The sequence below is a fragment of the Heterocephalus glaber genome, unplaced genomic scaffold (genome assembly GCF_053883595.1).
Source record: "Heterocephalus glaber isolate CG9 unplaced genomic scaffold, H.glaber_assembly_v1.0 deba00001481, whole genome shotgun sequence".
Taxonomy (NCBI): domain Eukaryota; kingdom Metazoa; phylum Chordata; class Mammalia; order Rodentia; family Bathyergidae; genus Heterocephalus; species Heterocephalus glaber.
This window is the reverse complement of record NW_028258317.1, coordinates 32,953,570-32,980,889: the sequence shown is the minus strand read 5'-3', so window position 1 is coordinate 32,980,889 and position 27,320 is coordinate 32,953,570. Positions and strand designations below refer to the sequence as shown.

Sequence of the window (27,320 nt, the reverse complement as noted above, 5' to 3'; positions counted from 1 at the left end):
CAGCTCTTGTATTATTTGGGTTCCTAGATCCTGCCAAAGAGCCCACATAATAACTAAGGGGGCTGGAGGGGACCTCCCTCCTCCCAGTAGAGGACTCTTGTTTTGAACCAGAATCATTACTAATGATAGAATATCCTGTGGATAAAATCCATCATTCCCTTAGTGAGACTTGGGGGAGAAGGATGAGTTACTTTCAGTAAAATTCCTATTTCACTGGCACTGAAACTCACATTGTTTTGCATAGTAACCTCGAGAATACTGATATATTTTAAATAGGGAGGGTTTTATGGTCAGTTGGCCAGGTGGTGGTTGTCATGTGAGTGTCACAGCTTGCACAAGCACAGACCCAGGGGTAATTTTCCATGGTTGATTCAGTTACTGTAATCTCCATGTTTCATGAACTTAGGGAAGGCCACCTGGAAAAGACACATGTTGCCTGTTGTCTAAAAACTTTCCACTGACTGCACAGCAAAGGAAACCACTAATAAAATGAAGAAAAAACCTACAGATTGGGAAAAAAATTTTGCCAGCTACTCCTCAAAGGACTAATATCTAGAATATATAAAGAACTGAAAATGGGCCGGGGATTTAGCTCAGTGGTTCCGGTGCCTGCCTCGAAAGCGCAAGGTCCCAAGTTTGATCCCCGGTACCAAAAAAAAAAAAAAAAAAAAAAGAACTGAAAAATATTGGACCCTCCAAATTTAAAGACCCAATTTAAAAAGGGCATCTGAAATGAATAGACATTTCTCAGATGAAGAAATACAAATGGCCAACAAATACATGAAAAAATATTCAACATTGCTGGCCATTTGAGAAAAGCAAAACAACACTGAGATTTTATCTCACTCCAGAAAAAATGGCTACCATCAAGAAATCAACCAATAATGTGCTGGTGAGATTATGGGGAAAAAAGAACCCTCCACTGTTGGTGGGACTGTAAGCTGATACAACCACTAAATCATTATGGAGATTCCTCAAAAAACTAGAAGTAGAAATTCCATTTGACCCAGAAGATACCATGTAGGTATCTTCCCCAAAAGAGTTAAAGACATCATACCACCGTAATGTATGGATACCCATGTTTATAGCATCGCAATTCATAATAGCTAAGTCTTGGAAACAGCCTATATGTCTACCACCCAATGAATGGATTAAAAAATGTATTTATGGGGCTGGGGATTTAGCTCAGTGGTGCCACTGCCACCTTGCAAGGGCAAGGTCCTGAGTTTGATCCCTGGTACCAAAAAAAATGTATTTATACACCATGGAATACTACTCTGCCATAAAAAGAATAAACTTGAGTCATTTGTAGGAAAATGGGTGCACCTTGAGACCATAATGTGAAGTAAATAATAAAATAAATGTGTGGGGGGGAAAGTTATGCAAATAAAAGCAAAGTCATCAAGAAAAAATAAAAAACAAAAACAAACAAAAAAACCTTTTCCATTGCCACCTTCAGGTAAGATCAAGAAGGTCCCACATTGGGGCTGGGAATTTAGCTCAGGGGTTCCGCAGCCTGCCTCGCAAGTGCAAGGTCCCGAGTTCGATCCCTGGTACCAAAAAAAAAAAAGAATGAAAGTCCCACATCAAAGTTTGTGGAATAGGTGCAGTAGCTTGCAAGCAAAGAGCAGTGGACTCTCCTTAAGAAACACTGCATTTTCAAGATGTAGTAACAAAGGACATGGAGGACACTTCTGTATGAAAGAACACAGACCTCAATGACTAAATTGAGAAATTATTCAGAAATAATGAATGTGAGGAAATTATAAGAATCCCTTAAGGTACTTTTGCTTGTATTTTTGTATGTGCACAAGAATGGTGTATAACCAATGTATGACTAAAATGTTTATTCAATAAATATTTCAAAATTAGAATTGATGAAAGCATTACCAACAGTTTAATTGGGAATATCTTTCAACAGCGGAGCTCAGTCTTTTTGGCCTGAGGTCTTAGTGGAGGTTTGGTAGGGTCCCGCGGGCCCTCAGCCTGTAAGGTATTATGCAGAATAATCAAGGACCTCGAATGACCACCGCCACGGAGTGCTGCCCGTCTCCTGCCCTGTCCTTACCTAGACCGCCCCCCCCCCCCCAAAACACAGGGAAGGAGGCCAGGGGTTGCCACAAAGGAAAAGAAAAGTAGCTTTCTTCGGGGATCCTGGGAACTGGTTGGCTTTTATTTAGAACTATAAAATACAGAAGCAGAGCAGTCACCGGCAGGTCCGGGGTCATCCATCTGAGTTTGTTTCTTCCCTGACACTTGCTGGCTCGCATGGGTACCCGTGTGCATGTGGAGCTCCTCAGATGGTGCCTGGCGCACTTGGGCGCTCCCGAGGCGTCCCTGTCTTTGGCACTTGGGTGCTGGGGAGGTCACACCTGCTACACCAAAGCCTTTGTGTGGTCTGGGGTGGCTGAAGTCCTGCGCGGAGAGGGAGGGCTGGAGCCCGTGGAAAGTGGTCCTGGTGGCCCGGCCGCAGGAGGGCCGCAGAGCCGTCCTGAGCCTGGAAGACTGTCTCCCAGCGACCGCGGCGGGGGCCGCGCAGGCCCCGCCGGCCTCAGGAGAGCGAGCGAACCATTCACGTCGGAGCCGGGTCTGCGCAGGCTCCCTCGGGTCTCTCAGGTTCCCTGCTGGGTTTCCTTTTAGTATAGTTTTCGTCAGCGAGGGCTGCACTACGTAGACGCGAAAGGAAGTGCGAGTGGGCAGAACCGCGGCTAGGACCAGCCCGCGCCTCTGCGAGCGCTTCGGTGCCTCGCCCTGGACCCCCGCGTGGGCGTGGGCGATGGGTCCCGGGGGCGTGGCCGAGGGCTTCCTCCCTGGTGGGCGTTACCGACGCTTCCCGGTGGGCGTGACAGATGTCTGCGAGGGCGGGGTCTGGCCCGTGGCGTCGGGCGGGCGGAGCTGAGTGGGAGGCCGGGGAGGCACAGTGCCCGCCTCCCGCCGCGGAAAGCTGGGACTCGCAGTTGTTCCCGCGCGGTGTTGGGTTCTTCTCTCCGGGAGCGCCTTCTCCGGTGCCCCGGAGCCGCCATGGGCTCCCCGCACTGGTGGGACCAGCTTCGGGCAGGCAGCTCGGAGGTGGACTGGTGCGAGGACAACTACAGCATCGTACCCGCCATCGCCGAGTTCTACAACACGGTGCGGGCCGGGTCGGGCCGGGTCCGGTCCGGTGGGCGGTCACCAGGGCTGGACGGGTCCTCGCGTGCCCGCCCGCGCCCTCCCGGAGCCCCGACCGTCCTTCTCCTCTGTCATTTCCTCCCACTGCCCTGTGGTCTCGTTCGTCCCACGGCCCGGCCGGGAGTCTCACCAGCCGGTTCAGCCAGCCGGGCGGTGATCGGGGCCCGGGCACTCGGGAGGACCCTCCGCCCGGACATCCTCGCTTGGGTCGCGTTTGCGCTTTGGCCCGGAGCCCCGCGGCGGCCCGCTCCGAGGGGGTTGCACTGTTTCTATCCGAGTCGGGTCAATCTCCACAAGTTCTTTTCTCTTGGTTCTGCTGCCCAGTCTTGCTTGGCTCAGCTCAGCTGCCTCGAACCTTGCTTGCTCTTTCCGATTCTTCAGTCTGGGAGAGAAGTTTGGGGTAATGGCCTGTCCTGTGGAGACCTTTGGTGTGCGAAGCAGAAGTCCCCCTGCAGGACCCCGGTTCCCCGCCCCAGTGGAGGAAGAGGCCCTGGGAAAGGGAGCCTCCTTTTCTGTGCCCACGCAGGACCAGCCAAGGCTTCCCACGGTCATTTCTGTGGCTTATCTTTTCATTTTCCAAGTACAGAACACAGGAACCCCTGGTTTGAGTCATTATGAAGTTGAGGCTGTTATTTAAGATTTTCCCCTTGGTTTTCCTCCTTTTATGGGGTACCAGGCATCGAACTCGGGACCTTGTGCTTGCAAGGCAGGCACTGGAACCACTGAGCTAAATCCCCTGCTGCTCCTATTTATTTTATTTTGTTTACTTATTATTTTGAGACAGGATCTTGTAAAATTGCCAGGGCGGTTCCTGGCCTCGGCCTCCCAGAGTGCCGGGACTCAGTTGTGCACCGCCAGCCCTGGCAGAACGAGGCTCTGAGGGCGCTGTTAGGTCCTCCTTCGGGCTCCGGTCCATGTCTCCTCTTCTCGCCAAGGCAGGGCTGCCCTCGCCAGCACCCTGCTTCTCTCAGGGCCCATCCTACGGCGCACTTAGCTGCCCGCCGTCTGAGCTCTCACTGCGTGGCTGTCACAGGACCCAGCTGTGGACCAGGTGCCTGGTGTGAGGCCCAGGCAGTGGTGGGCATGAGCTCCTGCAAGTGTTGTACTGGGCTTGCTCTTGCTATGTGCTGTGTGGGTAAGCGGGGCTTTTTGCAAAGGTTTAGTAGGGTGACCAGAGCTGTCCTAGGGTTTTATTCGAGACTTTCCTGATTTAATACTGAAAGTGCCATGACCTGGGAACCCTCAGTCCCATGCAAAGCCAGCGGTTCATCCAGAGCTGGGAGTGGAGAATAGAGTACAGACTTAGGGATGGAGACACCGCTGAGACTCGCCCTCTGCTCTGCCAGGCTGAGTCTGGAACTATGCGTAAACCTGTTGCGGGAAGTTTCCCGCCTGGGTTGTCTGTCCGAGAAGTGTGCTTTCAGGCGCATCAGGGTGAGACCACAGTGTGTTCTGAAGATTACTTTGGAGCATATGTTACGTAGGAACCCATAGAATGAGGAAGCTTAAAAGGAAATATTAACACATTTTGAAATTGTGGTTTCCTTTTAATTAAAAAAAATGTCTGGACATAAATTCTGCAGAGGAGAATCCAACAAGAGCTGTAACCGCCCCCTCCCCCCACACTGAACTGTTGTACAGCTTCAGCGATCCCCACAGTTTTGAAGAAAGTTCGTTTCTTAGTAGAGATTGGAGCCCATCTGCTTTTCTGTTATTTCTTCCTCTTTTTGTCTTAAGGAGAGTCTCCCTTTAACTGGAGCTTTTCCTTCTACGACTGGTGTTTCTAGGAGGGATGGTGGAGTTGGCAGGCCTGTTTAGGTGGGCTGCACAGAAAGAACAGTGAGATTTCAGTGTTTGGGAGCATGTGTCAACATAGTGTGGCTAAATGGTGCTTCTAATACATGCATTTAAAAGAACGTTGACGTATCATAATATTACTGCAGTTGTAATAGATGACTTCATGCCTTTGCAACTAGTATATAAATACATTTAAAGGCAATTGATGTGGCTGGATATGGTGGGACATGTCTAAAACCCCAGCTACTTAGAGGCTGAGGCAGAACGAATACAAGTTTGAAACTGGCCTGGGTAGCAAAGTGAGACTGTCTCTTAAAAAGGGTGTGGGGAGGGCTGGGGATTTAGCTTAGGGGTGCTGCACCTGCAAGGTCCTGAGTTGATTCCTGAGGGGGGGGCTACAAACAGGGGAGTGGGGTTGGGGCTGTAGGTCAGTGGTAGAGCACTTGCCTAGCAAGCATGAGGCCCTGGGTTCAATCCCCAGTACCACAATAAAGGGGAGGGGATTCTTGTGTACACCCCTGTATTACTGGTGGTACTATAAATTGATAGTGCTATCCAGAGGACAGCTTGGCAGGAGATAGTTGTACTTAACTGAAACAAGGGAAGTTGAAAGGATCTCAGGCAATAAAGATATGTATGGGGGTAAAAGTTAAAATGAAGCATATTTCCCAGCATTGTAGGTAGGACCGTAAACTGGCGCTCCCTCACCTAAAAGCTGGCTGAATGCACTGCTGCTCTTTGCAGCACTTACAGCAAGGGAGCTGTATTCACTAAGATGAAAAGGTTTGCAAAGCATATTGTTGAAAGGGGAAAGGAAGCTGTGGAATGGTAATGTTACAATAGCTAACAGATATGCATATGTATTCATGTAAATATACAGAAAAGGACTTGAAGACTGTGTCTAGTGGCTGTCTCTGGGACAGAGGGTAGAAAAGAGACTGGCTCTAACAATCCTTCCTTTCAAAGGAGAGCTCATTCATATATGAAGAGAGAAAGAGGAAGTTACCTGTGGATACTGATTTCATTTTTCTCCTTTTTCCTCTTTTCTTTCCCTTCATCTTCTCCTTTACCCTCTTCATCTCCTTTTCTTCCCTCTTCTAGTATATTTCACAAAAGAAAGCCAAGTTTATTTTTTTTCAGTACCAGGGATCGAACTCAGGACCTTGCACTTGTGAGGCAGGCACGGCACCACTCTGCTAAATCCCCAGCCCAAGAAAGCCAAATTTAAACCATGGTATGGTATGTAGGTGTACAGTACATGATACAGTTTACCACTTTTAGATGCCTTCTGAAGGGCAAGTTGGGTTCCAAATGTGGTGGGCTCATTGGAGTTGAGAGTCAGCTTTGGGTGGTGGAAGGAGTTTGATGGCGGTGCCCGGTGACTGATTGTCTCTGAGCTTGGCCAGCCCTGGCCCCTACACTATGTCCCCTTGCAGAACAAGGGCTGGCTCTGAAGAGTTCTCTCTCTCTGCCTGTCTTTTTGTGGTACTAGAGATTGAATCCAGGACCTTTCCACTCAGCTGTACCCATGGCTCTTTTTCAAATTTTTTATTTTGAGACAGGTCTCACTAACTCACTGAATTGCCTAGGCTGGGCTTGAACTTGTGATCCTCCTGCCTCAGAGGTCTCTCCTGAGTGCTGGGATTACAGGCATTCACCACCATGCCTGGCTGAATACCCTTCATTTTAACCCTAAAGATTTCTGATTCTTTATATGGTTCCATTGAAAATAAAGGCTGTGATGGAAACACCTATTTAGAGTGCTTACACCCTTGCCCTGATTCCTTCTTACCTGCTTTTGAGTAAATGCAAATTGGCTCTGCTTTTAGGACTGAAGGCCACTTGGGAGTTTGTGTTTTTCTCACCCATGGTCCAGTAGCTCAGAGGGGTCCTGTGTGAGAGAGAGATCCGCCTCCAAGCAGACCACCCAGATGGTGGTCCTCTTTCTGTAGAGTAACTCAGTGGCAGAAGCTTCGCTCCCGTCCTCTCCGCACAAAAGGTTTTGTTCTCTCTTGTTTTATTTCTCTTCACTTCTTTTATTCTTGCTGCATTTACTTATTTTATTTCTCTCCCACTTGGTCTTTCTCTCCTTTTTAAAAATCGCTCATCACAAGGTGTTGGCTCTTGCTCCGGAGGCGTGGGGTTTGCTCCCAGAAGCATTTCATCGAGTTGTGTGCCTGTGTGAGCTCTCGGCATGGGAAGCCTTTCCGCCCTGCCCTCAGCACACTTCCGGAGCCCCCCATTCCTCTGGGGATGCCCTTTATGTGACCTTTCCGTGTTGGCCAACCTGGGGACCAGTCCTTTCTTCTGAAAGCTCTTGTGGCTTTTATTTCCCAGACTTCATCTACTCCATCTTCTCACCTCTGAACGCTTGTTTTCTTAAGTCTTACTGTGTGGACCTCTCCTGCTCTGTCCTCACTGGCACTTCAAGTTTAGACTCAGCTGTGGTCTTTCCATGGTGCACACTTCTGCACACACGGAGCTGCACAAGGACTGTGTTCCACAGTTAGAGGATTTCTTTTGGGGTGATGAAAACATTTTGGAATTAGAAGTAATGGTTGCCCATTATGAATGTATTAAGTACCACTGAATTATATACTTTAAAATGGTTGATTTTATGGTATGTGAATTTTATCTCAATTTTAAAAATTCAGGAAGAAAAGCTGGCTATGATTTTTTTTTAAAAGCCCCAATAATCAAATAATAAATGAAAAAAAAAAAGAAGTGAGGTTCTAGAGTTTTGCTTTCTGGTGCAGCGGTCTCTGGCCACAGGTGCTTCTGAGCACAGGAAATATGGCTGGGCCAAGTTGAGACTCGCCATCTGAAGCTGTGGTGTAAACAAGGGAATGTGCATGTCCTGTTCCCTATAGTTTGAGTTGGAGTCTCTCTCAGTTCCCCAGGCTGGCCCTGGCCTCAGTCCTCCTGCTCCCACCTTGTAGTAGCTAGGAACGAAGGCGTGTGCCACCGAACCAGGCTGGTGATATTTTACCAGTGATTGCATGTTCAAACAATATTTTGAATATATTGCATTCAGTAAGATATATTATTAAAATTGAAAAACAGCTGAATGCCTCCTGGAGACATACAAAGAAGGCTTAAATCTACACAAAGTGTAAAGTAAAGTGATACCATTTTGAAGTGGGGGGAAGGGGAAACTTAGAAATTTGATCTTTACCTAAAAATAGGTTTTGCTTAGGGGAGAAAGCTGACAAAGGGTGACTGAGGAGAAAAGGCTGGTTTTGCTAGCAGGAGAGTGACAGTCAGAAGCTGAAAACACTGAGTCTTTTTCACCCCTTCATCAAACTGCTTTTATGTTGGTTTTTGTTGTTTTGCCTTACCGTTACATAGTATAGGCCTTATCTTTGAAAAATGTAGGTGCAAGTAAATTAGAATGCCTCATAAAGTACCTGTGCAGAAAACTGCTAGTTATCAGTGTTTTGAATCAAGAGAAAAGCCTGGACTACTTTCGAAGGATGCAGTGCTGGGAAAGTCCCGCCCTCCAGCCGGAGTCCAGTGCAGCTAGGCAAGGGTCTACTGAGCTGCATCCCCAACCCGGGGTGCACCTTTATCGGATTTAGGAGCTCCCTAAATGGTCATTAGAGAAGTTTCAAGGTTTCCTAGTTGTATATTTGCCAGAAAACAAAAACAAAAATTAAACCCAAAAGGCAGGAAGATAAACAGCATGCTTGGCCACATCGTTCCAGTTTGTGAAGGACACACTTGGAACAAGCTGCTTTATTTTTTGTCCTTTTACTTAATATTCATCTACATTTTACGTTTCTTCCCCTCCAGATCAGCAACGTCTTGTTTTTTGTTTTACCGCCCATCTGCATGTGCTTGTTTCGTCAGTACGCGACATGCTTCAACAGTGGCATCTACTTAATATGGACTCTGTTAGTTGTAGTGGGTAAGTGCGTGTGCGGGGAACACAGACCCAAAGGGAGGAAGTGAGGTCTGCACATTTCTTGTCCCCTGTGAACACAATGTCTTGTAAACCAAGGTTACTTTGATGTCTTAGCCGACTCTTTTTTACTTACTCAAAGTCAAAATGATTCTTGAATGCAAGCTTGATGACAGGCTGCTTGTAACTATTATCGCATAAGTGCATTAGAGACTTTAATTGTGGCATTGCAGTTTTCTGAGACCATCTGAAGAAAGTAATTTTTTTTTTTGGTACCAGGGGATCAAACTCAGGACCTTGTGCTTACAAGGCAGGCAGCAGCACCACTGAGCTAAATCCTTGGCCCTGAAGAAAGTAATTTTTTTTTGAAGAAAGTAATTTTAAAAAGGACTTTAAAAAAATTAGACGTGCCAGGTATGGTGGCACATGCCTGTAATCTCAGCACTCAGGAGGCTGAGGCAGGAGGATCATTTTGAGTTCAATGCCAGCCTGAATTGCATAGCGAGACCCAGTCTCAAAGCAAAACAAACAAAAATTTGATGTTTGGGTCCTCATTGCCTTCATTGTTCTATGAAATACTTGTGTAATTTCCATTTCCTTAACAGGTAGGTTGGGAATTCATAATAGTGAGGTAATGTTGACTTTATTTACTGCCTGTTCAAGTGAATGCTCAGTGGATGCAGAGTGTGCTTAAGTGTGCAATTATTACAATTCTGGTGTGTTGATATTTGGGCCACGCTTGAAATCTTTCTGGGCTGGAGGTCTGCATGCCTGGGTGGTGTGTTTCTTTCTTCAATTTCTTTTTCTTTCAGAGAGATGGCGTGCTCTGGTGATCTCTGATAGCAGTTGGTAAAGGGCTGTCCTTAAGCAGTGCACTGAATTTGTGGATCTGTTCTTTTTTTTCTTTTCTTTTTTCAAAGTATTTATTTAATTTTATTTTTCACATTACTTTTACTGTGAAATACAATGTTTTTTGGTTTTTTAAAAATTTAATTTTATTGGTACATTTTAGGTATACAATATAATGACATTCATCATTGGAAATTTGCACCTTTACATAATCTCTCTTGGTTCTTATTATTTTCCCCTTCTCTTGCCCTACCTTCAACCCCTCCATCCCTCCCTATTTACAAACACTTTTTTTCCATTTTTAAATTTTCTCATATTAATTCCATTCCCTTCTTTCCTTTCCCCTACCCCTCCCACTTCCTTCTCCTTTGCCCTTTTTCTTCTTATTTCACATTATCCATTATACCTTTTAGTCCTTATTTACACTTTCAGTTTCTCACACCAGAGAAACTATTTGGTATTTAAACATGTCTGTCCTATTTATTTCACTTAAGAGTATCGCCTCAATGTGCATCCATTTAGCTATAAATGTCTCTAATTTTTCATTTTTTATGGCTGAGTAGTACTCCATTTTATTAAAAAACCACATTTTCTTTTTTTTGGTTTTGTTTTGAAACCATATTTTCTTTATCCAGTCTCCAGTTGATGGGTATTTGGGCTGTTTCCAAGTTTTAGCTATTACAAACTATGCTGCTATGAACATGAGTGCACATATATCACTGTGGTATGATTCTTTTAATTCTTTACAGAAGATACCCAGCAGGAGAATATATGGGCTAAATGGGACTTCCAGTCCTAGCTTTTTGAGGTATCTCCATACTGATTTCCACAGTGCTTGCACCAGTCTACACTCCCACCAGCAGTGGAGCAGTGTTCCTTTTTCCCCACAGCCCCACCAGCATTTGTTACTGGTTGATTTCATGATAGCAGTCATTCTTTCTGGGGTGAGGTGCAATCTCAGTGTTGTTTTCATCTGCATCTCTCGAATAACCAGTGATGTTGAACATTTTTTCATATGTTTATTTACCATTTCTACTTCTTTGTCTGAAATGTCTGTTCATTTCAGATGCCCATTTTTGGATTGGGTCTTTAAATTTGGAAGGTCTGATTTTATTAAGTTCTTTATAGATTCTAGAGAGTGGACCTTTGTCTGAGGAACGGCAGGTGAAAATTTTTTCCCACATTGTGGGTTGTCTCTTCACACTGTTGGTGGTTTCTCTTGCTGTGCAGAAGCTTTTTAGTAAGAAGATCCCACTTGTTGATTGTTTGTGCTAGTTCACAGGCAACTGAGGCTTTGTTCATAAAATCTTTTCCCATGTTTTTTGTTTTTTGAGGCAAGGCCTCCCTTTGTAGTTCCAGCTGGCCCTGAACTCACAGCGATCCTCCTGTTTCAGCCTCCAGAGTGCTGGGATTACTGGCATGTGCTACCATGCCCAGCTTGGATCTGTGCTTCTGTGGTGACTTTGTTTTATTGGTTGTAATTGATTCTAGGAATTGGATCTGTCTACTTCCATGCGACCCTTAGTTTCCTGGGTCAGATGCTTGATGAACTTGCCATCCTTTGGGTTCTAATGTGTGCGCTGGCCATGTGGTTCCCCAGAAGGTATCTCCCGAAGGTCTTCCGGAATGACAGGTGAGCTTTCACTGACACTTCTGTGTGTGCCGCTGGGTGTAGTTCCAGCTCAGCTCTGAGCACATCAGGACAAGCAGCACAGCGCTGAACTCATCCTAGTGACCAGCTTGTCATATACTTGCTTGGTGTCCACTGATTCTTGTGATCTTATAGTGTAATTGAACTGGCCTAAAAGAAAAAATTTTTATAAAGCTCGGGAAAGAATTTACATAATGGTAGGGACAAAAAGTCAAAGATATGATTTTTTTGATATGAACAAGAGTGGAAAGACTCAATAGGAGAGAAATGTCTGGATCATAGTTCAAAAACCTTCAATTTTCTGTTGACCACTTCCTTGAGTACAATCCAGCTTACCAGTTTTATATTTAGTAGGTAGAATCCTTCCCAGTTATTTGGTTCTTGGAGCTCTAGAGCGAGTTTTCAAGTTGCATTGTTTTTTGCTTCTGATTATACTCTCTTTCTCTCTCTCTTTTCACACATACACTCACTCATATATATGTCTCTCCAAGCTGGAAACCTAGAATTTCCAGCATTTTAATATGTATTTTAATGTCCATTGTATTAGGGTTCTATGCTTATTCATCCAGTAAATATTTTTGAACACTTATTTTATACCATGCATTTTCTAAACACTAGGATGTAGCAGTGCACAAAACTGCAGTTTCTCCCTGTGCCGAAGTTACGCAGTTTACACATCAAACAAGTGAATAATATAATGTGAGAGTGTGATATGCTGTGCTGAGAAGTGAAGCTGGTGGGAATGGGCAGTGCCTGGGTTCTGATTCAGAGCCCCGCCAGGGAAAGCTTTCTGAGGAGTTGTGTGAGGGTGTCAGGGTCCCGAGGCATGGAGAAGAGTCAGCCTAAGGAGAGAGGAGAAATGGCCCAAAGCACCTCTCTACAGGCTGTTGTGTTTCCTCAGAACATACACAGGGTGTGCATAAATAGCTTAACATGGATTCACCGAAGCAAGCTGTGTTTGCCTGAGAAGAGTTATGCCAGGAAAATAAAAGAACTCATTGGGTTTTTGCTACTTTGAAAAAGAACAGGAGCTACCAGCTGGAAACCCTGGGGCTGCTCTCCAGCACTGAGGTGGAGGACGTCTGTGACGAGAAACACGGCTGCAGATGCAGTGTGGAATTGCGGGTGTGACATCCTAATTTTAGAATGAAAGAATTAAACTCCTTTGGAAATTGTTTTTGTACAAACACGCCTGGCAGGGCGAGGACACCAAACTACTGCTGTTGGCTGTTCTTCAGCACTAGTGTAGAGAGGAACTTGTACTTTTACCTTTAATCTGAACTGGTGGAGATTTTTTTTTCAAGAAATACTTGTTATTTTTTAATACTAGTATTTTATTTTCAAATGATTTGGGAGGAAAGCATACTTTAAATAAATGAGTTGCACAATCTTTGTCTTAGGAAGTAGGATTTGAATTGAATAGTGTTACATCTGAGTATCATCTACCAGGCAGAAATATTTTCATAAGGTTACTTGTCAAAAAATGAGGTTAAAAAAAATGAGATTGACAGCGAGTTCTGGTTTTAGATGAAATCTGGTTCTCTATCTTGTTAAGACCTTTGATTAGCAGAGAAAGTGTGCTTTCTACATTCACATCTGAAGTTTGGTTTTTGATCTTTTGATCCTAGGGGTCAAACCCAGGGCCCCATGCATGCTAAGCACATGCTGTACCACTCTGCTATACTCCCAGCCTCAGAAAGTGTACTTTAAAATATGGCCAAGTTAATTTCCTGTGCCTTCAGTTTCTTCAGTGTGTGCATGTGCCTGTGTGTGAGTCAGGGTCTTGCTATGGAGTCCAGGCTGGCCTGGAATTCACTGTGTAGTTCAGGCTGGCCTAAGACTTGCAATCCTCATACCTTAGCCGCCCATATGCTAGGGTTACTTGCAGACATACACCACTGTGCTTGGCTCTGGTTTCTAGTCTGTTCCTTGGTTTTCTGGTTCAACTTTAGGAGAAACTTAGTAGAAGACATGAGGCAGAACAGAGTAGGGCAGGGCATGATTTTGTAGGCAGAGCCTTTTTTTTTTTTTTTAAAGAGCCTTTTTGACTCTGCCTGTCTTGTGGCTTTTTCTGCTGTCTCACAAGGCCCTCTCCGGCCACCTCTGGCCTTCCCTGACCCTGTGTGTGTCAGTGAAGAGCTGAGGAGTCACTTTTCTCTGAGAACTCATCTTTCAAGTCCTGGGGTCCGGTGAGAAATTGAAGAAATAAGGTTTTCTAATTTGTTTGCGGCATTCTGGAGGTTTAATTGAAATTCCAAGTGACAGTTTTTATTGTGTTAGTTGTAGGCAGCCTTTTTCTTTTCCTCGTTTCATGGAAGTAGGAGTGGGGGAGTGTTGTTATGAGCAGGAGAGTAGGAAGTGGGAAGTGATGTTGGTAACTGGACCCTACCAACTTGAATAATGAAAACAAACCCTGAGGCAGGGACACTGCTAGTGAGCACCTGGGACTTTGCTGTCATCAGCACCCTGCAGCGTTTTGCTGGGGAGTGGGGGGTTACCTGGGCTGCTCTCCCTGTGTGGAGCTTCCCTTTGGAAGCTCCGAGTGCCGTGTGTGTATGTCCCTGGCTCTGGAGCCTATCCGGGTTCAGGCCTAGCTTTACTGCTTACCGGCGGTGTGACTTGCCTTTATTTTTTCTGTTTCTGCACCTGTAAGGTAGGCTTCAGACAGTCCTCACACCAGTGTCCTCAGAGGATGTCCCGCCTGGGACTGTGGTTCTGAGGACACAGCTCCATGATTGAGCACTTGGTGCAGCCAGGGGCACAGGGAGATAGTTCTGCTGGGGTCTCAGATCCACGTACAGATGGAGGCTGAGAGTGGTGGTGGAGAAGCTTCATGAGCAGAGAAGAAGACGAGGCCGTGAAGGGAACAGTAGTAGGGACTTCAGCTCTGTGGTCCATCTTGTTTCCCACAGTGGGTGAACAGAGGCCGGGCGCTGTGGGCCTCACACCGTGCTGCCACAGTGGGAACTCCGCCCATGGTGGAATGGGTCGGACTGAAGCATTTCTGCCCAAACCAGAGCACCGTAGGTCAGGGATTATCTGGTGCAGCTGTGTGAACTCACCAGTAGTTGACATTTGTCTCCCTGCCTCCCTTTCTTTTGTGATCTTGACATTGCTGGAATATTTTTAGCACATAATAAGAATATGAAGTTATTAAAAAGAGTATGTGTTGAAACAAAAAATGCATTACAGTAAAAGACACATTGCCATTAGTCCCCCTCAAAATACTTCTCACTCTACACACACATGTCCCATCATTCTTGCTACCCTTGGAAGCAGCTCTGGAGCCCTCTTTTTTGAGAGTCTTTAGTGTGCTGTTGTGGCTGCCTCCATGTCTTGAGTTGCTTTAAAACACTGACCTTTCGCCGGGGACTTAGCTCAGTGGTTCTGCCACCTGCCTTGAAAGTGCAAGGTCCCGAGTTCCATCCCTGGTACCAAAAAAAAATAAAAAATAAAAAAACATTGACCTTTCATGGTCACTGTGACTTTAGGGAAGAGCGAGAAGTCGCATGGTGCTGGATCCACTGAATACAGTGGTGAGGACACACCATAATGTTCTTATGGGCCTGCCTTTCTTTGGGTGGCACAAGGCAGCAGTGGTCACTGTATTTGTGGTCGAACCTTGTAAAGACACTCTGAAGAGGACTCCAGAATTGCTTCAGAAAGTGGCAAGAATGATGGGATAGGTTCGTTAGAAGCAAGGGGGAGTATTTCTCTTTTTTTCAGTTTTTTGAGAGGGTCTTGCTGTGTAGTCCAGGCTGGTCTTGAACTCATTATGTAGTCTAAGCAGGCCTCAAACTCACAGCAATCCTCCTGCCTCAGCCTCCTGAGTGCTGGGATTATAGGCATGAGCCACCAAACCCGGGAAGGGGGAGTATTTTGAAGGGGATTAATGGAATGTGCCTCTTACTGTAATACATTTTATTTGAACATTAACTATATTTGTTGATCACCCTTGTAGCTCCAGGGTAAGGTGTTTGAGAAGAGATGGTGGGGTTTGGTGGCTGAGTGAGTATGGACCAGACAGATGTGGCTCTGTATCACAGTCTAGTTTTTTCCTTTTAAAGTTCCGGGACCTCATACAGCTCCTCCATAAAATATAGTTAATAAAGGTAGCCACCTTGTGGAATCTGAGGTAAATGGGAAAATGAACTGAAGTATACATGCAGTGCCCCAAGCAGTCAGCATGAGGCACACATGCAGTTATTTGAGAGGACAAGGGTGTCTGGGACAGTGGGGACATCGTTAAGTGTGCATTGTGTCAGTAGGATGTAATTGTGGGTTAAAAGGATGTCCGTCTTAGAATAACCCAGGGATCTTCAGAAGATATAGTCAGCTATTAATGGTTTTCAATAACTTTTTTATATTTTTATATTTTTGTATCATTTTGAGACAACAATAAGGACAAAGAACTATTTATAGGCTAATCATACCTACTCTCTAAATAACTTATCCCAATGTATGTGCTTTATGATTTGCCTGTGCAAAATCTAGAGACAACCCTCTCATTATAACCCACTTCTTTTTAAAATCCTGAGTAGAAAGGGAGCAGCCGGGATCTAACCATCCTTCTCTCCCACATGCTGGGTGACCTGGCCTTTGTGCCTTCTGTGTAAAGGGCAGGGCCGGACTGGCCTTCGAGGTCCCTTCCGAGCCCAAATGCTGTACTCTGTGAATCCCAAGTTCAGCCTGTCCCAAAGAGGTAATGCTTTGGGACTCATGGGTAGTTTAAAGTAGCAGAGCCTAACCAGGGACATTTCCATCTCTTAAGGACACTTAGGAAGTTTGTGGACATGTTTTTAGTGGTCACAATAATGACAGGTTTTATCACCCAAAAATTCCATTTCTTTCTTTCTTTTTTTTTTTTTTTGGTACTGGGGATCGAACTTGGGTCCTTGCACATGCTAGGCAGGCAGTGGAACCACTCAGCTAAATCCCGGGTCCCCAAAATTCCATTTCATTTCAGAAGCGTAAAAGGGGCATTAACAGATATTTATATAATAAAGGGCTATGACAGGGTCTGAGAGGGTTGGAAACCACTACTTTAAAGGGCCGTTAATGATAAAAACAGTGACAGGGTTATTATAATTAGAGTACTGAGTTGCTAGATTTTGGTTGGGAGAGAACAAGCCGAGGGTACTCAGGGTTCCTTGACCTTGCATTCTGTTACCAAATGGGCTGGAAAGAATAACACAGGGTGGAGACAGGGTGGGGGTCATCACAGTTGGGAATCACGCTGCCAGGGCGCAGCCACAGGCTCTGACACTCTCTGCTGGTGCTGTGACTTCTGTGTGTGTCCATGTGACCAGCACACCCTCTGCACCTGGTGTGGTGGGGTACTTGTGGAGGAGCTCCTTAAAGACGGTATGTTTCTTCAAGCCTGGCCTTTAAACTGCCTGGGAACACTGTATGGAGCCTTTAGGAAGTGCAACACTAGCTCAGATCGAGTCTCCCCAAACTGTGTTATTATCACCAGTGATAGTATCATTTAAGATGATACTGATTCTCACACGATGATAAGGAGATGGCAATAAGAGATTTTATTTGTATACCACATGTACCAGACACTGTGGTAAATGCTCCAGTGCTCACAAGAATGCTGTGATTGCTGGTGCTTCAATTTTTTGTGGAAAAGGCTTGAAAAATTAGGTTGTCAGGTTCCATAGTGACTAAGTGGTGAGGCTGGATTTGAACACATGTCTGTCTCACTGAAACACTTGTACTTTAAACCAGTCTATTGGTCTCTCTAACCTGAATTCTAAACCACTGGGTATGGGGAGATGATAAACTTTGGACATTGCTTATCCAATCAGAAACAAAAATAAAATATTTAAAAAGTAAAAAAAATTAGAATGAAGGCCAAAGGCACAGAAAGGTGGACAATGTGAGGGACACAGCAATACAGTAAGAAGGTAAATAAATGCATGTAGCTGGCATCCCAGAAGGAGACGAAGGAGAGGGAGCAGACACAAACACACCAAAAGTCCAAACAGGTTCAATGCTTCAGAACTTCAAGCGAGGGAAGCAGGATTGTGGGTCTCACAAGTCACGTGCGTGATGTCCACAGGCTGGAGCCTCAGTCTTTCATCTGGTCCCTGAAGAAGGCTGCCGCAGACCAGCTGCAGTCGATGTCAATGCAGGGTAGGAAGGGGAGATGTCCTGGGCCGGCGATGAGAAAAGAACCTTCACAAGCAATGTTCAGGTTCCCTCTGATAAGTCTCAGGGTCTGATTTATTTTTATATCTTTAAGCAATAGCTAGGAGGCGTTGGGCAGAACATGTTTACATTTTAGGTTGCCTTAGCAATTTCTGTTGAAGTAAAGGTTATTTTTTGTTAAACAAAGTACAGTTCCTCTAAGCTGTTTCACTTCATTGAACATCACGAATACATATTTAAAAATTACAATTGTCCCCTTATTTTCCCATACCTAAGCAGAACAGAAGGTAACTTAATCAAAATCTCTATATCAGTGGGGGTACAAGCAAAATTTAATTAATTAAATGTCAAACTTGTGGTCGCCAGCTGGCCCTTGAGAAACTGCACAATGGTTAATATAGTTTGCTATTAGCTCTCTATTTTTCTGTACCTCTATTCATCTTAACTAAATGTCATTTGGGTTCATAGTCCACGAGCAGGAGATATTTACAGCACTTTGAGAAATATTGAGTAACTTGCCTCCTTAATGCATTTACCTGTCTTAACATTCTTTCTATTTCCCATTTTCCACTATTTCTTACATCTAAAGTCTGTCCTTTCAATCTCTTCATAAGACCCCTTTAGTAAATAGAATGTCAACAACAAGAGGGGGAGTTATAGTAGTGGGGAAATGGGGTTTTAGGAGAGGTTTCTTTAGGAGTGGATGTGGCAATAGAACTAAGAAGAACAAGAATTTGGGACTTGTGAGCCAGATCAGATTTCAATACATCATTGCCAATTTGTCTCAAGGAGAGTTTGTTGTTAGTCACAAACACAGTGACTCCTGTGACCAGAGTAACAATTATAAACATTATGGCAAGAAAAAATAAAACATGAGGGTACGATGTGTTCCACCCTTTCTTTCCCCCAGCTGGAACTTTGTCAAGCAGCATTGGAGGTCGGTTGGGCTTTGCCAGAAGGCCGTTCAGGGTCAGAAGAAAAACACGATTCTCTTGAGGGTTTGCTGCCCGGATCCCTTCCCGTGTGTGTTTTTTTCCTCTGGTAGAGTTCAGGGCCACAGGGCCTGTTCATTCCAGTCAGAAAGTTGGCAGCTTGATCAATGATTTCCTGTGCCTTGATGATAAATGGTTTTCCTATTTAAGAGATAAATTTGTATTTTGAAAGTTCAGTGCCCTTTGATTTCTCTAGAATAGAATCTCATTCAAACTGGTTTCCTAACCGTGACCTGTTCCAGGGCTCTTGGCCAAAGCAAAGTCTGCTAATGAGCAGTAACAGAAACTTTAGGAAAATCATGTGCTCCTCAGTTGAAGTCAGAGATGAGGAAGTAGAGATCCTCTGGCACAGCCTCTTCATTTCATAGCTCAGGAAATGGGGTCTCTGAGAGGAGCACGTCCAGGATCACGTCGCCACTTCTGGCTCTCTTCACCAAAATGACCTCCACTCCAGGGTATGAGGGCAGTGTTGGTATTTTTTCCAAGAATTGTACATAAATAAGTTGTCAAGACAAATTCTAGTGCATACTAGACTTGCAGGTTGTTGAATATCCTTTAAAACAAAACTTTTGATTTTGTGTGTTAGGCACATTAGGACATCTTTTTTTTTCTTTTAAACTAGGAAAATTTTGGTTTATCAATGTCTCTGCTTCTCATATAAGAGCCATTCATATTCATCTGACAGAATGTGTCCTGTGGGTCAAAAAGATCTTATCCGTGCAAATCAAATATTATTGACACACAGATGTTAGGACCTGCAAAACCTAAGCTATGCTCTGATCCTTCACAGAAAACATTTGTCAAAGCCTGCCATGAGCACTGAAAAAGTAAGGAAAATTAACACCAGGAGAATGATTATCCACGTCTCATCCTCAGAGACTTAGGTTGATTCTAGTTTTACCATTCTTGTGGCTAAGTATTTTGAAAGTCTCTGATTATTTCCTAAGAATTCTTAGAAATGGGATTACCAAGCCAGTGAGTGTGAATGGCTGGGAGGCCCTTGGTACTTCGTGTGTGCAGAATTTCTTTTCAGCTTACACAAATAGCAGTGCCCCAACACTAAGCAAACAAACAAGAACTCCTTTGCTGATGGATTTGGTGTTGCTTCTGTGGATTCAGGGGCAGGTTCAAGGCAGTGGTCTGCATCCTGTCTGCGGTTACGACCTGCCTGGCGTTTGTCAAGCCTGCCATCAACAACATCTCCTTGATGACACTGGGAGTTCCATGTACCGCGCTGCTCGTGGCGGAGCTGAAGAGGTGGGTGCCAGTGCTCCTGATGACCCTGTGGGCTGTCCCAGGGTGGGAATACCCCGCTCTCCTTCCTTTGCTGTCTCCCAGCCCAGAAGAGGACTTCTATGCTGTATGAAGTTTTAGCTCCTGACTGCTAGATTGGAGCAGGTTGGATGGTCAGAATGTTAATGGTTTCCTTTTCATATGTGCAGCAGCTGTTTAGTGGATGTGTGCATCTTAATGATCAGACGCAAGCCCAATGGGAACCTTTTAGTGCAGAATGAGCTGCTAGGCTTAATTCTGTAGAAAGGAAAATAGATTTGTCCATATGACAAAAATAAGAAAAAGGAAACCATAAAGAGGTCATTGCAGAGGTCATACACAGAAGGACAAAGAAACACAGAAGGACAAAGACGAAGACTCAGGGAAAGTACATTTCTATATTCAAGGAAACATTAACCTCAAGCAGAAACCATTGAAGGTGACCCGTCCTGAGGCTTTGTGTCTCAAAGGCTCAGAGAAAGCCCTTGCTACTGGCATGAGCATTTCCTTTGGGCAATTGTATGTCCACAGTTCAGGTTGATATTCAAACACATTTTAGTTTAGCACTTGTGTATACATGACTGTTCACAAGCCCCAACTAAAATATATGTAATCACTGCCCTTATTTTAATATTTGTTGAAAACATTTTTTTTGCAGCCACCTTAAAAATGCATTTAGTCCATTCCTTTCTCATTGTGGTGGACATCGAATGTCTCAGCTGAAGTCTGGGATATGTTTCTCTCTGGGTGGTAACTGCTCTGTGTAACCTGTTACGTCACCCTTCTCTCCTAATGTAGAGAGGAGACAGACATTTCTTCCCCAGTGCTTTGCCTCTGGGGCTTGTTTTGATTGTCAGCTGTAGCAGTTGGGGCCAGAGGTGACTGGAGAGGTATTTGAACTTGCTGCCTGAAAAGGGATAAATGTCAGGTCTCGTGTAGTTAGTTAGCTTCTTTGAGTGACCTTCAAGAACTGGGGATGTAAGAGATTCATTTCAGAAACAGGCTGACGTTGGTCCTAGAAGAATAACTATGGCAGTGAATCCTTTTGAGTAAAAATGCAGTATGTGAAAAATACTTGAGTAAAACTATAAACAAAACAAACTCTCCAGAAACTGCCTGGCTGATTCTATCTCGTGTCTGGCTCGGAGAACAATAGATCTGATCTAAACTGCACATTTCAGGCATGAGGATATTTAGCTTTCTGGAGGAAGCCCTTTTTCTATGTCTGGGTAGTAAACTGGAATCTGTGATGGTAAAGAGATATAGATAGGGAGGACTTGTGGTCTTTAATAAATCACTAGTCATCTTGTCACCCAACGAACTAGTTCTTAAGCTTAATGTCTAAAGTTACATACTTTCATCTGACATGTTTCTTCACAGGAAGAAAGTTTTCAATAAAGCTCATGTCAAATCATTGCTTTCATAACATGGTCTCTCTTTCATTTGTCTAAAACTCTGCCATAACCATAGCCTGAGCTGCAGGTTTGGCACTGTAGCTGCAGGTTTGCTCAGAGCTAAGCCTTCTGCCTGGTGACAATGATGACTGAGGTGCAGTTGGCCATCTGCAGCCAGGTGATGTTCATTCTCTGTCCTGTGGCCAGGTTTCTTAAGAGAATTTTCTCTACTCGTCACCCTTCCTTCTTCACTGTGAATTCTAGAATTTCTTGCAGTGTGGCTTCCCTCCCATCTTTACTCAGTGGTTACTAATGACCCTTTCAAAAAGACCGAATTTTTGTCAAGTGACTCATATTTTGTGGAAGAAAAAATCAGAATACAGACAGAAAAAAAAGGAAATACATTAATTACATATTAAATACAGTTAATATTTGGTAGCAATGCTTGGCTCATAGCGCTAAATAAAAACAACGGAACAGCCCCCTGATGGTGAGGACCATTAGCCTTTTGGGATGTGTTCTTTCAGGCTTTTGTATTTTGCTATCTTATCTTTTTAAGAAACCTAGCTCTGTAGTATACATTTTTATAAAAATGAGGTTTTAAAAGTAAGTTAATTTGTTCCGCCGCCTTCCTCGCAAGTGCAAGGTCCCGAGTTTGATCCCTGATACCAAAAAAAAAAAACCAACAAAAAAAGTTAATTTGAAATTTTATTTTCTTAGGAATATACAGTGGTACCTTGGTTCACGAATGCTTTTGTTTGCAAATAATTTGGTTTGCAAACTGAAGCATTTGGCAGAATTTTTGTTTGCGTACTCTGCATTCGGTGACCAACAGGACAGCAACCATCTTTTGGAGAATCGTGGACAAATTAAGTTCGAGAGCTGAGGTGCCACTGTACTGTGGTAAATAAGTATAGCTCTATGTCCTCTGTTTTTGTGGTGCTGGGGGTTGAACCTAGGGCCTTGGTACTGAGCTACATCCTCACATTGCCCCCCCTTCCTTTTTTGAGACGTCTTGCTAAAAGTTGCCCAGGTTTGGCTTGAACTTGGGATCCTCCTGCCTCAGCCTCCCAGAGATTAATTCTCATTTTTAATAACCATATATAATTTTAACTTACTGGAATATTAAGTTTAGTCAACCAATTCTCTACTTTTGAACATGTTGATTATTTCTGGTTTTTCACTACTATAAATACTTCTTTGATGAATAGTTTTATGTATTTTTGTGTACTCATAATTATTTCTTTAGGCTGTAATAACAACCTTTTCAAAATCTAGTAGCCCTTTTCAGTCCCCCTCCACCTTGCTGTGTGTGAAGCATCTGGTCATGCTCAGGGTCCTTCTGTTGGTTCCTTCTCTTAGTTTCTCTGGTCCTGTACACATCCGCCTCTCCTCCACCCTGACCTCAGCCTCTTCTCTGAGGTCCTGTGTCATGTTCCCATGGCTTGCTGCGAATCTCAGTGCGACTTCCTGTTTTCCAGACTACTAGTTCCAGGTCACTGGCTGACTCCATTCCTGCTGTCTCGCCCTCTCCTCACACTGCTCCCTGCTCCCCTTCTCATATCCCATTTCGGACACCCAGGTCCTTTCAGCGGTGTCACTGCTCTGAAGCCCTTTCGACTTGAAGCTCCACAGTTGTCACAGACTGTCATCTCCTGCCACTGCCAGGGATGGCTGCAGTTCACAGGCTCGTTCTCCATGGTGTCTCCTCAGTGTTGTCCTCCCAGGACTGCTGGCCTAGCCACCGCCCCACCTGCTATCTTCTTGCTAGAGGGGCCTCTCCCATGCTACTCCCTCATCCCTGTGGAGACCTTCAGTGTCGCCTCACTGTCCAGCTCCCTTGGACCCTTCCTGCCTGCTCCTCCCTGTGCCTGTGACCAGGCTCCTTGAGTGCTTGTCTTAGGTCCTTGCTTACACTGCTTCTCTCCTGGGGTGCCATTCCCAACATCTGCTTTGCTGAGTTCACCCCAACAACACCCATCCCTGGTGCCAGCTCCTGCCCCCTCTCAGCCAGAAGGGATTGTTCTCTTCCTAAATGCTCTGTACTTTTATATTTTATTTAGAATATTTTCCCTTAATATACATATTTCCTTGTCTTCTCTTATTCTTCTAATATGGTATTCTTCAAAGGCAGAAATTATACTTTATTGATTTGTGAATTTTGCCATTACCTTTGAAAATTCAAAAGACTGCCTTTCCCCTTATTGTTTGGCAGGTATCTCTGACTTTTCTCATTACAGAATCAAAGGACTCTTTGAGGGTCCATGCATTCACTGGAGGGTATAGCAGGAATTTGGGCTTGAGTTGGGCTCTTGGCTTTACCTTTTACTGGCCTCAAAGTTCAGGCCTCTCTTCACTAATGTGGGTCTCCTGGCCAACGTTGTAAATGGGAGGTAATAATGCTGAGGTCCTGCAGTCTTGAAGGGAGGGGTGAGTAAGACTTATTTAGCCTGGTGCGTGTTGTGTGGTAGATACTCGACAAATACTAGTTTTCTTACCTTTCTTGCCTGTGTTTCAGCAAGGACAGAGTAGTCAACCTAAAAGAGAGGTCTATACTTCTTATTTATTTCTTCTCTTGAGGATTCAACCTTTATTATCAAGGAATTTTCCCTGGTGTGCCCTGCGGGGAGGTGCTGACCCTCAGTGTACGTGGCCTGGTGTGCCTGGCTCCAGAGGCTTTGGCCGTTTGCATCCTGGACACTGGTGGATCTTTAGGCTCTCAGGAGAGCACATGGTTCACTGCAGTGAAGACATCTGAGGTGGATTTTCATTTGTATCATTCAGCTCAGGCTTACATTGGGCCTGCAGTGGATACTGTTCTGGATTTAGTTGTACTTCTTGAGAATTCACTACAGTGTAGTTTCATTTTAATTCTTGAGTCTAATTACATGTTTCCACATATACGTTTATCTTTTTTTTTTTTGGTACTGGGCATTGAACTTGGGATCTTTTGCTTGCGAGGCAGGCAGCGGAACCACTGAGCTAAATCCCCAGCCCTCCACATATACTTCTGTTAAAAGTAGCTTAAGGGAAAATGTTTGAAGGGCCTGGGGATTTAGCTCAGTGGTGCTGTGCCTGCCTCACAAGCACAAGGCCCTGAGTTTGATCCTGGTCCCAGGAAAAAAAATTGAAGTTCATATTACCTACTTGAGCAAATGGGGGAGGCAAGTGGTTAGGGTTGCTTATTACAGCCTAAATAAATCATTCCTCACAATTGTTATTAACAAGGAAAATTATTTCCCTTTAATACTCAAATCTTTGTAAATAATTACAAGGGAATAATTTCTGTTCCCTGCTTAAAATCTCCGCTTGGGAGGCGTGGGCTCTCCTACTCCAGCACCTGGGGCGGCCCTTCCGCCCTTGCCCTTAGAGATTGCCCTCTGTACTCCTCACTTCTCCCTCCACTCCAGGACCGCGTAGCCTCTGTAAACTGCCCACTGTGCTGCCCAGCCCTCGGGAACGTGCTCCTCCCACACTCCAGGTCTCCGTCCCGAAGGGCCGAGTGGGCCCGGCCCAGGGCTCCCCCTGTTCCTCACAGCCAGGCCTCTTCAGGCGCCTCCGCCCTCCTTCGGTGGCTTTCAGTCTGCTCCGCCTCAGGAAACGCTAGCTCCCCGGTGCCGCGGCCCCACAGCAGCTCCTTCCAGCCTCCCGGGCTCCTTCCCTGCAGCGCTGCACGCAGGGGTCTGAAGACCTCCCCTCCCCTCGCTCTTCTCTCTGTGGGCAGCGACTGCTAGGCGGGCGGTGCCGGGTTGAGGTGCCGCCCTCCGGGGCTCCCAGCATGGGGCGGGGAGGGCACTGTCTGGTACGCGCGCGGGGCTCCGGGTTCCATGTCCACGCGCGGCTCCTTCCCCTCCGCCGCCACTGCTCGGCTTCTCTGACCCCGAAGCGAGGCTCCCGCCGCTCCACTTCTTCCGAACACTTCCTGCTGCGGGCCCGGAGCCCGCTCCCTCGGCCTCCCCGAGCCCGCGCTCCGCTCGGCCCGGCCGGACACCGCTGCTGGCCCCTCACGGCCCGGCCCCACGGAGCCCGGCGCCTGCGCGCCTGTGACTTCCGCTACGCAGTAGGATCTGCATCTGTGCCCCGCTCAGTGCCTTTCCCTTCGGCGCTGGCCGCCCGGACTTCCCGCGGCGCTGTCCCCATCCGGACTAGAAAGCCAGTCCTGCTGTCTGCGGCTCTGGGAACACTGCTGTGGCTGCGCTAGGAAGCGCTGTGGGGCCCCTGTTCCGCCCTGACAGACACTGGGCCAGGGCTGCCTGGCGCCTGCCCTTCCTCCTCACCCTCCGCCGTCCCCCGCGTTACCGGGCGTCCAGACCAAGTGTTCTGGGCACCTCCCTTTGCTCGAGGAACGCAGAAGGCTGGGCCTCAGCCTTCCGTTTCTCTTTGGCCTCATTCCTGAAGCCGGCCTCGTCTGTTTACATTGTCATCATCCTTTCAAACCTGTCACCCTTGAGAAAACTCGTTTATTCTGATTTTGGGTCATGACCTGCCTGACATTTACTGAAATTTGTGGTAAATCATTGCCAAGAGACTCGGCTGCATTTAAAATATTTTAAAATATACTTTCTTATTGTAAGTGATTTTACTAAAAAACCACTTTGAGAACAGAATAAAGGGATGAGAAGAGAAGAAATAGTAGACATGCCTCTCAGATTTTTCTGTCCTAAAGTAGGGATTTGTATGTATGCTTTTTAAAAAAATTAAATTTTGATAAAAACCCTAAAAATGATACTAAAACCTATGGTAGGGGCAAGGGTGGCAGCAGGCTGTGGAGGAGATGAGGGTGAAACAGGACAAATACAACTCCCGGCCTGCCGAGTTCGAAGTCTCACTACATTGAGGAATGAAGTTGTGAACCAAAGGAGGAAGTTAGAGTTTTATTGGAAATAGGGAGAAGGACAGCTCCTGGATTCCCAGCAGGGTCCTGCATAGGTGGCTGTGGAGGCACTTTGTCAGAGGTAGTTAACACAGCAAAGTCATAACATGGGTACAGTGTGGGTCATTGATCCAATAGGGAATCGAGTCTTGTAGCAAGGGTACATGGAAAGAACAAGGGCATTTTGGGGAGGGGTGGGTCCAGGTGCTCTGGTCACCCCCTGAGGTGTCTTGACGCCTGTCTGGCCCGCTGGACCCAAGGTGCTGGTTGTAGTACACACTCAAGTTATTGTTTATCTATACCTCATGGAGGCCTGCAACCTGGCCACTGTCCCAGCTGCAACTCTGATGTCTTTTGTGCTGATTTCTTTGAGGGTCCAGTCCCTCTCTGGCTGTACATAATTTCAGTCCAACTTGGCTGCCTCTAACAGTGGCAGGCACCCAGGTGGAGGTGGTAGGAAGAGGACAGACTTGGGATCTGCTTTTTTTTTTTTTTTTTTTTTTTGGTGCCGGGGATCGAAGGCGGCGAAACCACTGAGCTAAATCCCCAGCCCTGGGATCTGCTTTTGAAGTTAGGGATGAGGGACTGGATGTGAATTGTGTGAGAAAGGAAAAGGCCAAGAGAAGACAAGTTTGGGGCAGGGAAAGGGACGGGAGTTTATTTAGGACACCAGGGTCCACATGTCGGAGGGGAGCCATCCTGGAGTCTGGAGGGAGGGTGAGGCCAGGCGGGTAGGGCTCTGGTAGCTCGTGCACTTAGGAATGGACCTCGAGCAGGCTGGAGGGTAACTGTGGTGGGCAGGAGCTCTGTGCAGGGGCCAAGGCAGATGGGAGGATCCAGAGCGGGAGAAGGTGGGAACCAGCACTGACCAAGCTGCTCTCTCCCTCCTTGTAGGTGTGACAATGTGCGTGTGTTTAAGCTGGGCCTCTTCTCTGGCCTCTGGTGGACCCTGGCCCTCTTCTGCTGGATCAGTGACCGGGCCTTCTGTGAGCTACTGTCGTCCTTCCACTTCCCGTACCTGCACTGTGTGTGGTAAGCCCTGCCTGCTGGGGAGAGGGGCAGCCGCTCTGCTCTGCTCTGAGACAGGGTCTGCACTTGCAAGGTGCACTGGTGGCCTAAAGGGACAGCTCAGGTACAGAGCCATGGCTCCTCTTGTTGCCACCATTATACTTTCAGGAGCAGCAGAAGCACTGTAAAAAGTGGAACTGGCTTCAAGGAGCTTATCCAGAACAGAAAGGCCTGATTGTTAACCTCAGGCCTGCAGTCT

The 27,320-nt window shown here is 45.9% G+C and overlaps 1 protein-coding gene across 6 annotated transcripts in view; it reads left to right on the top strand.

The window, feature by feature from the left end:
- Positions 1-2,759: 2,759 nt before the first annotated feature.
- Acer2 (alkaline ceramidase 2) overlaps positions 2,760-27,320 on the top strand; it is a 50,579-nt gene continuing 26,018 nt past the window's right edge. Inside the window, exons 1-5 of one of the 6 annotated variants that reach the window (XM_004838338.4) lie at positions 2,912-3,129; positions 8,758-8,872; positions 11,207-11,348; positions 19,634-19,771; positions 26,948-27,085. In XM_004838338.4, coding sequence (XP_004838395.1) covers positions 3,022-3,129; positions 8,758-8,872; positions 11,207-11,348; positions 19,634-19,771; positions 26,948-27,085 — 641 coding nt within the window. In that variant the 5' untranslated portion in view covers positions 2,912-3,021. Of the gene's footprint in view, positions 3,130-8,757; positions 8,873-11,206; positions 11,349-19,633; positions 19,772-26,947; positions 27,086-27,320 lie in introns of all 6 variants that reach the window. The other 5 variants (XM_021252903.2, XM_087183419.1, XM_004838337.4 and 2 more) reach the window with 5 other exon arrangements.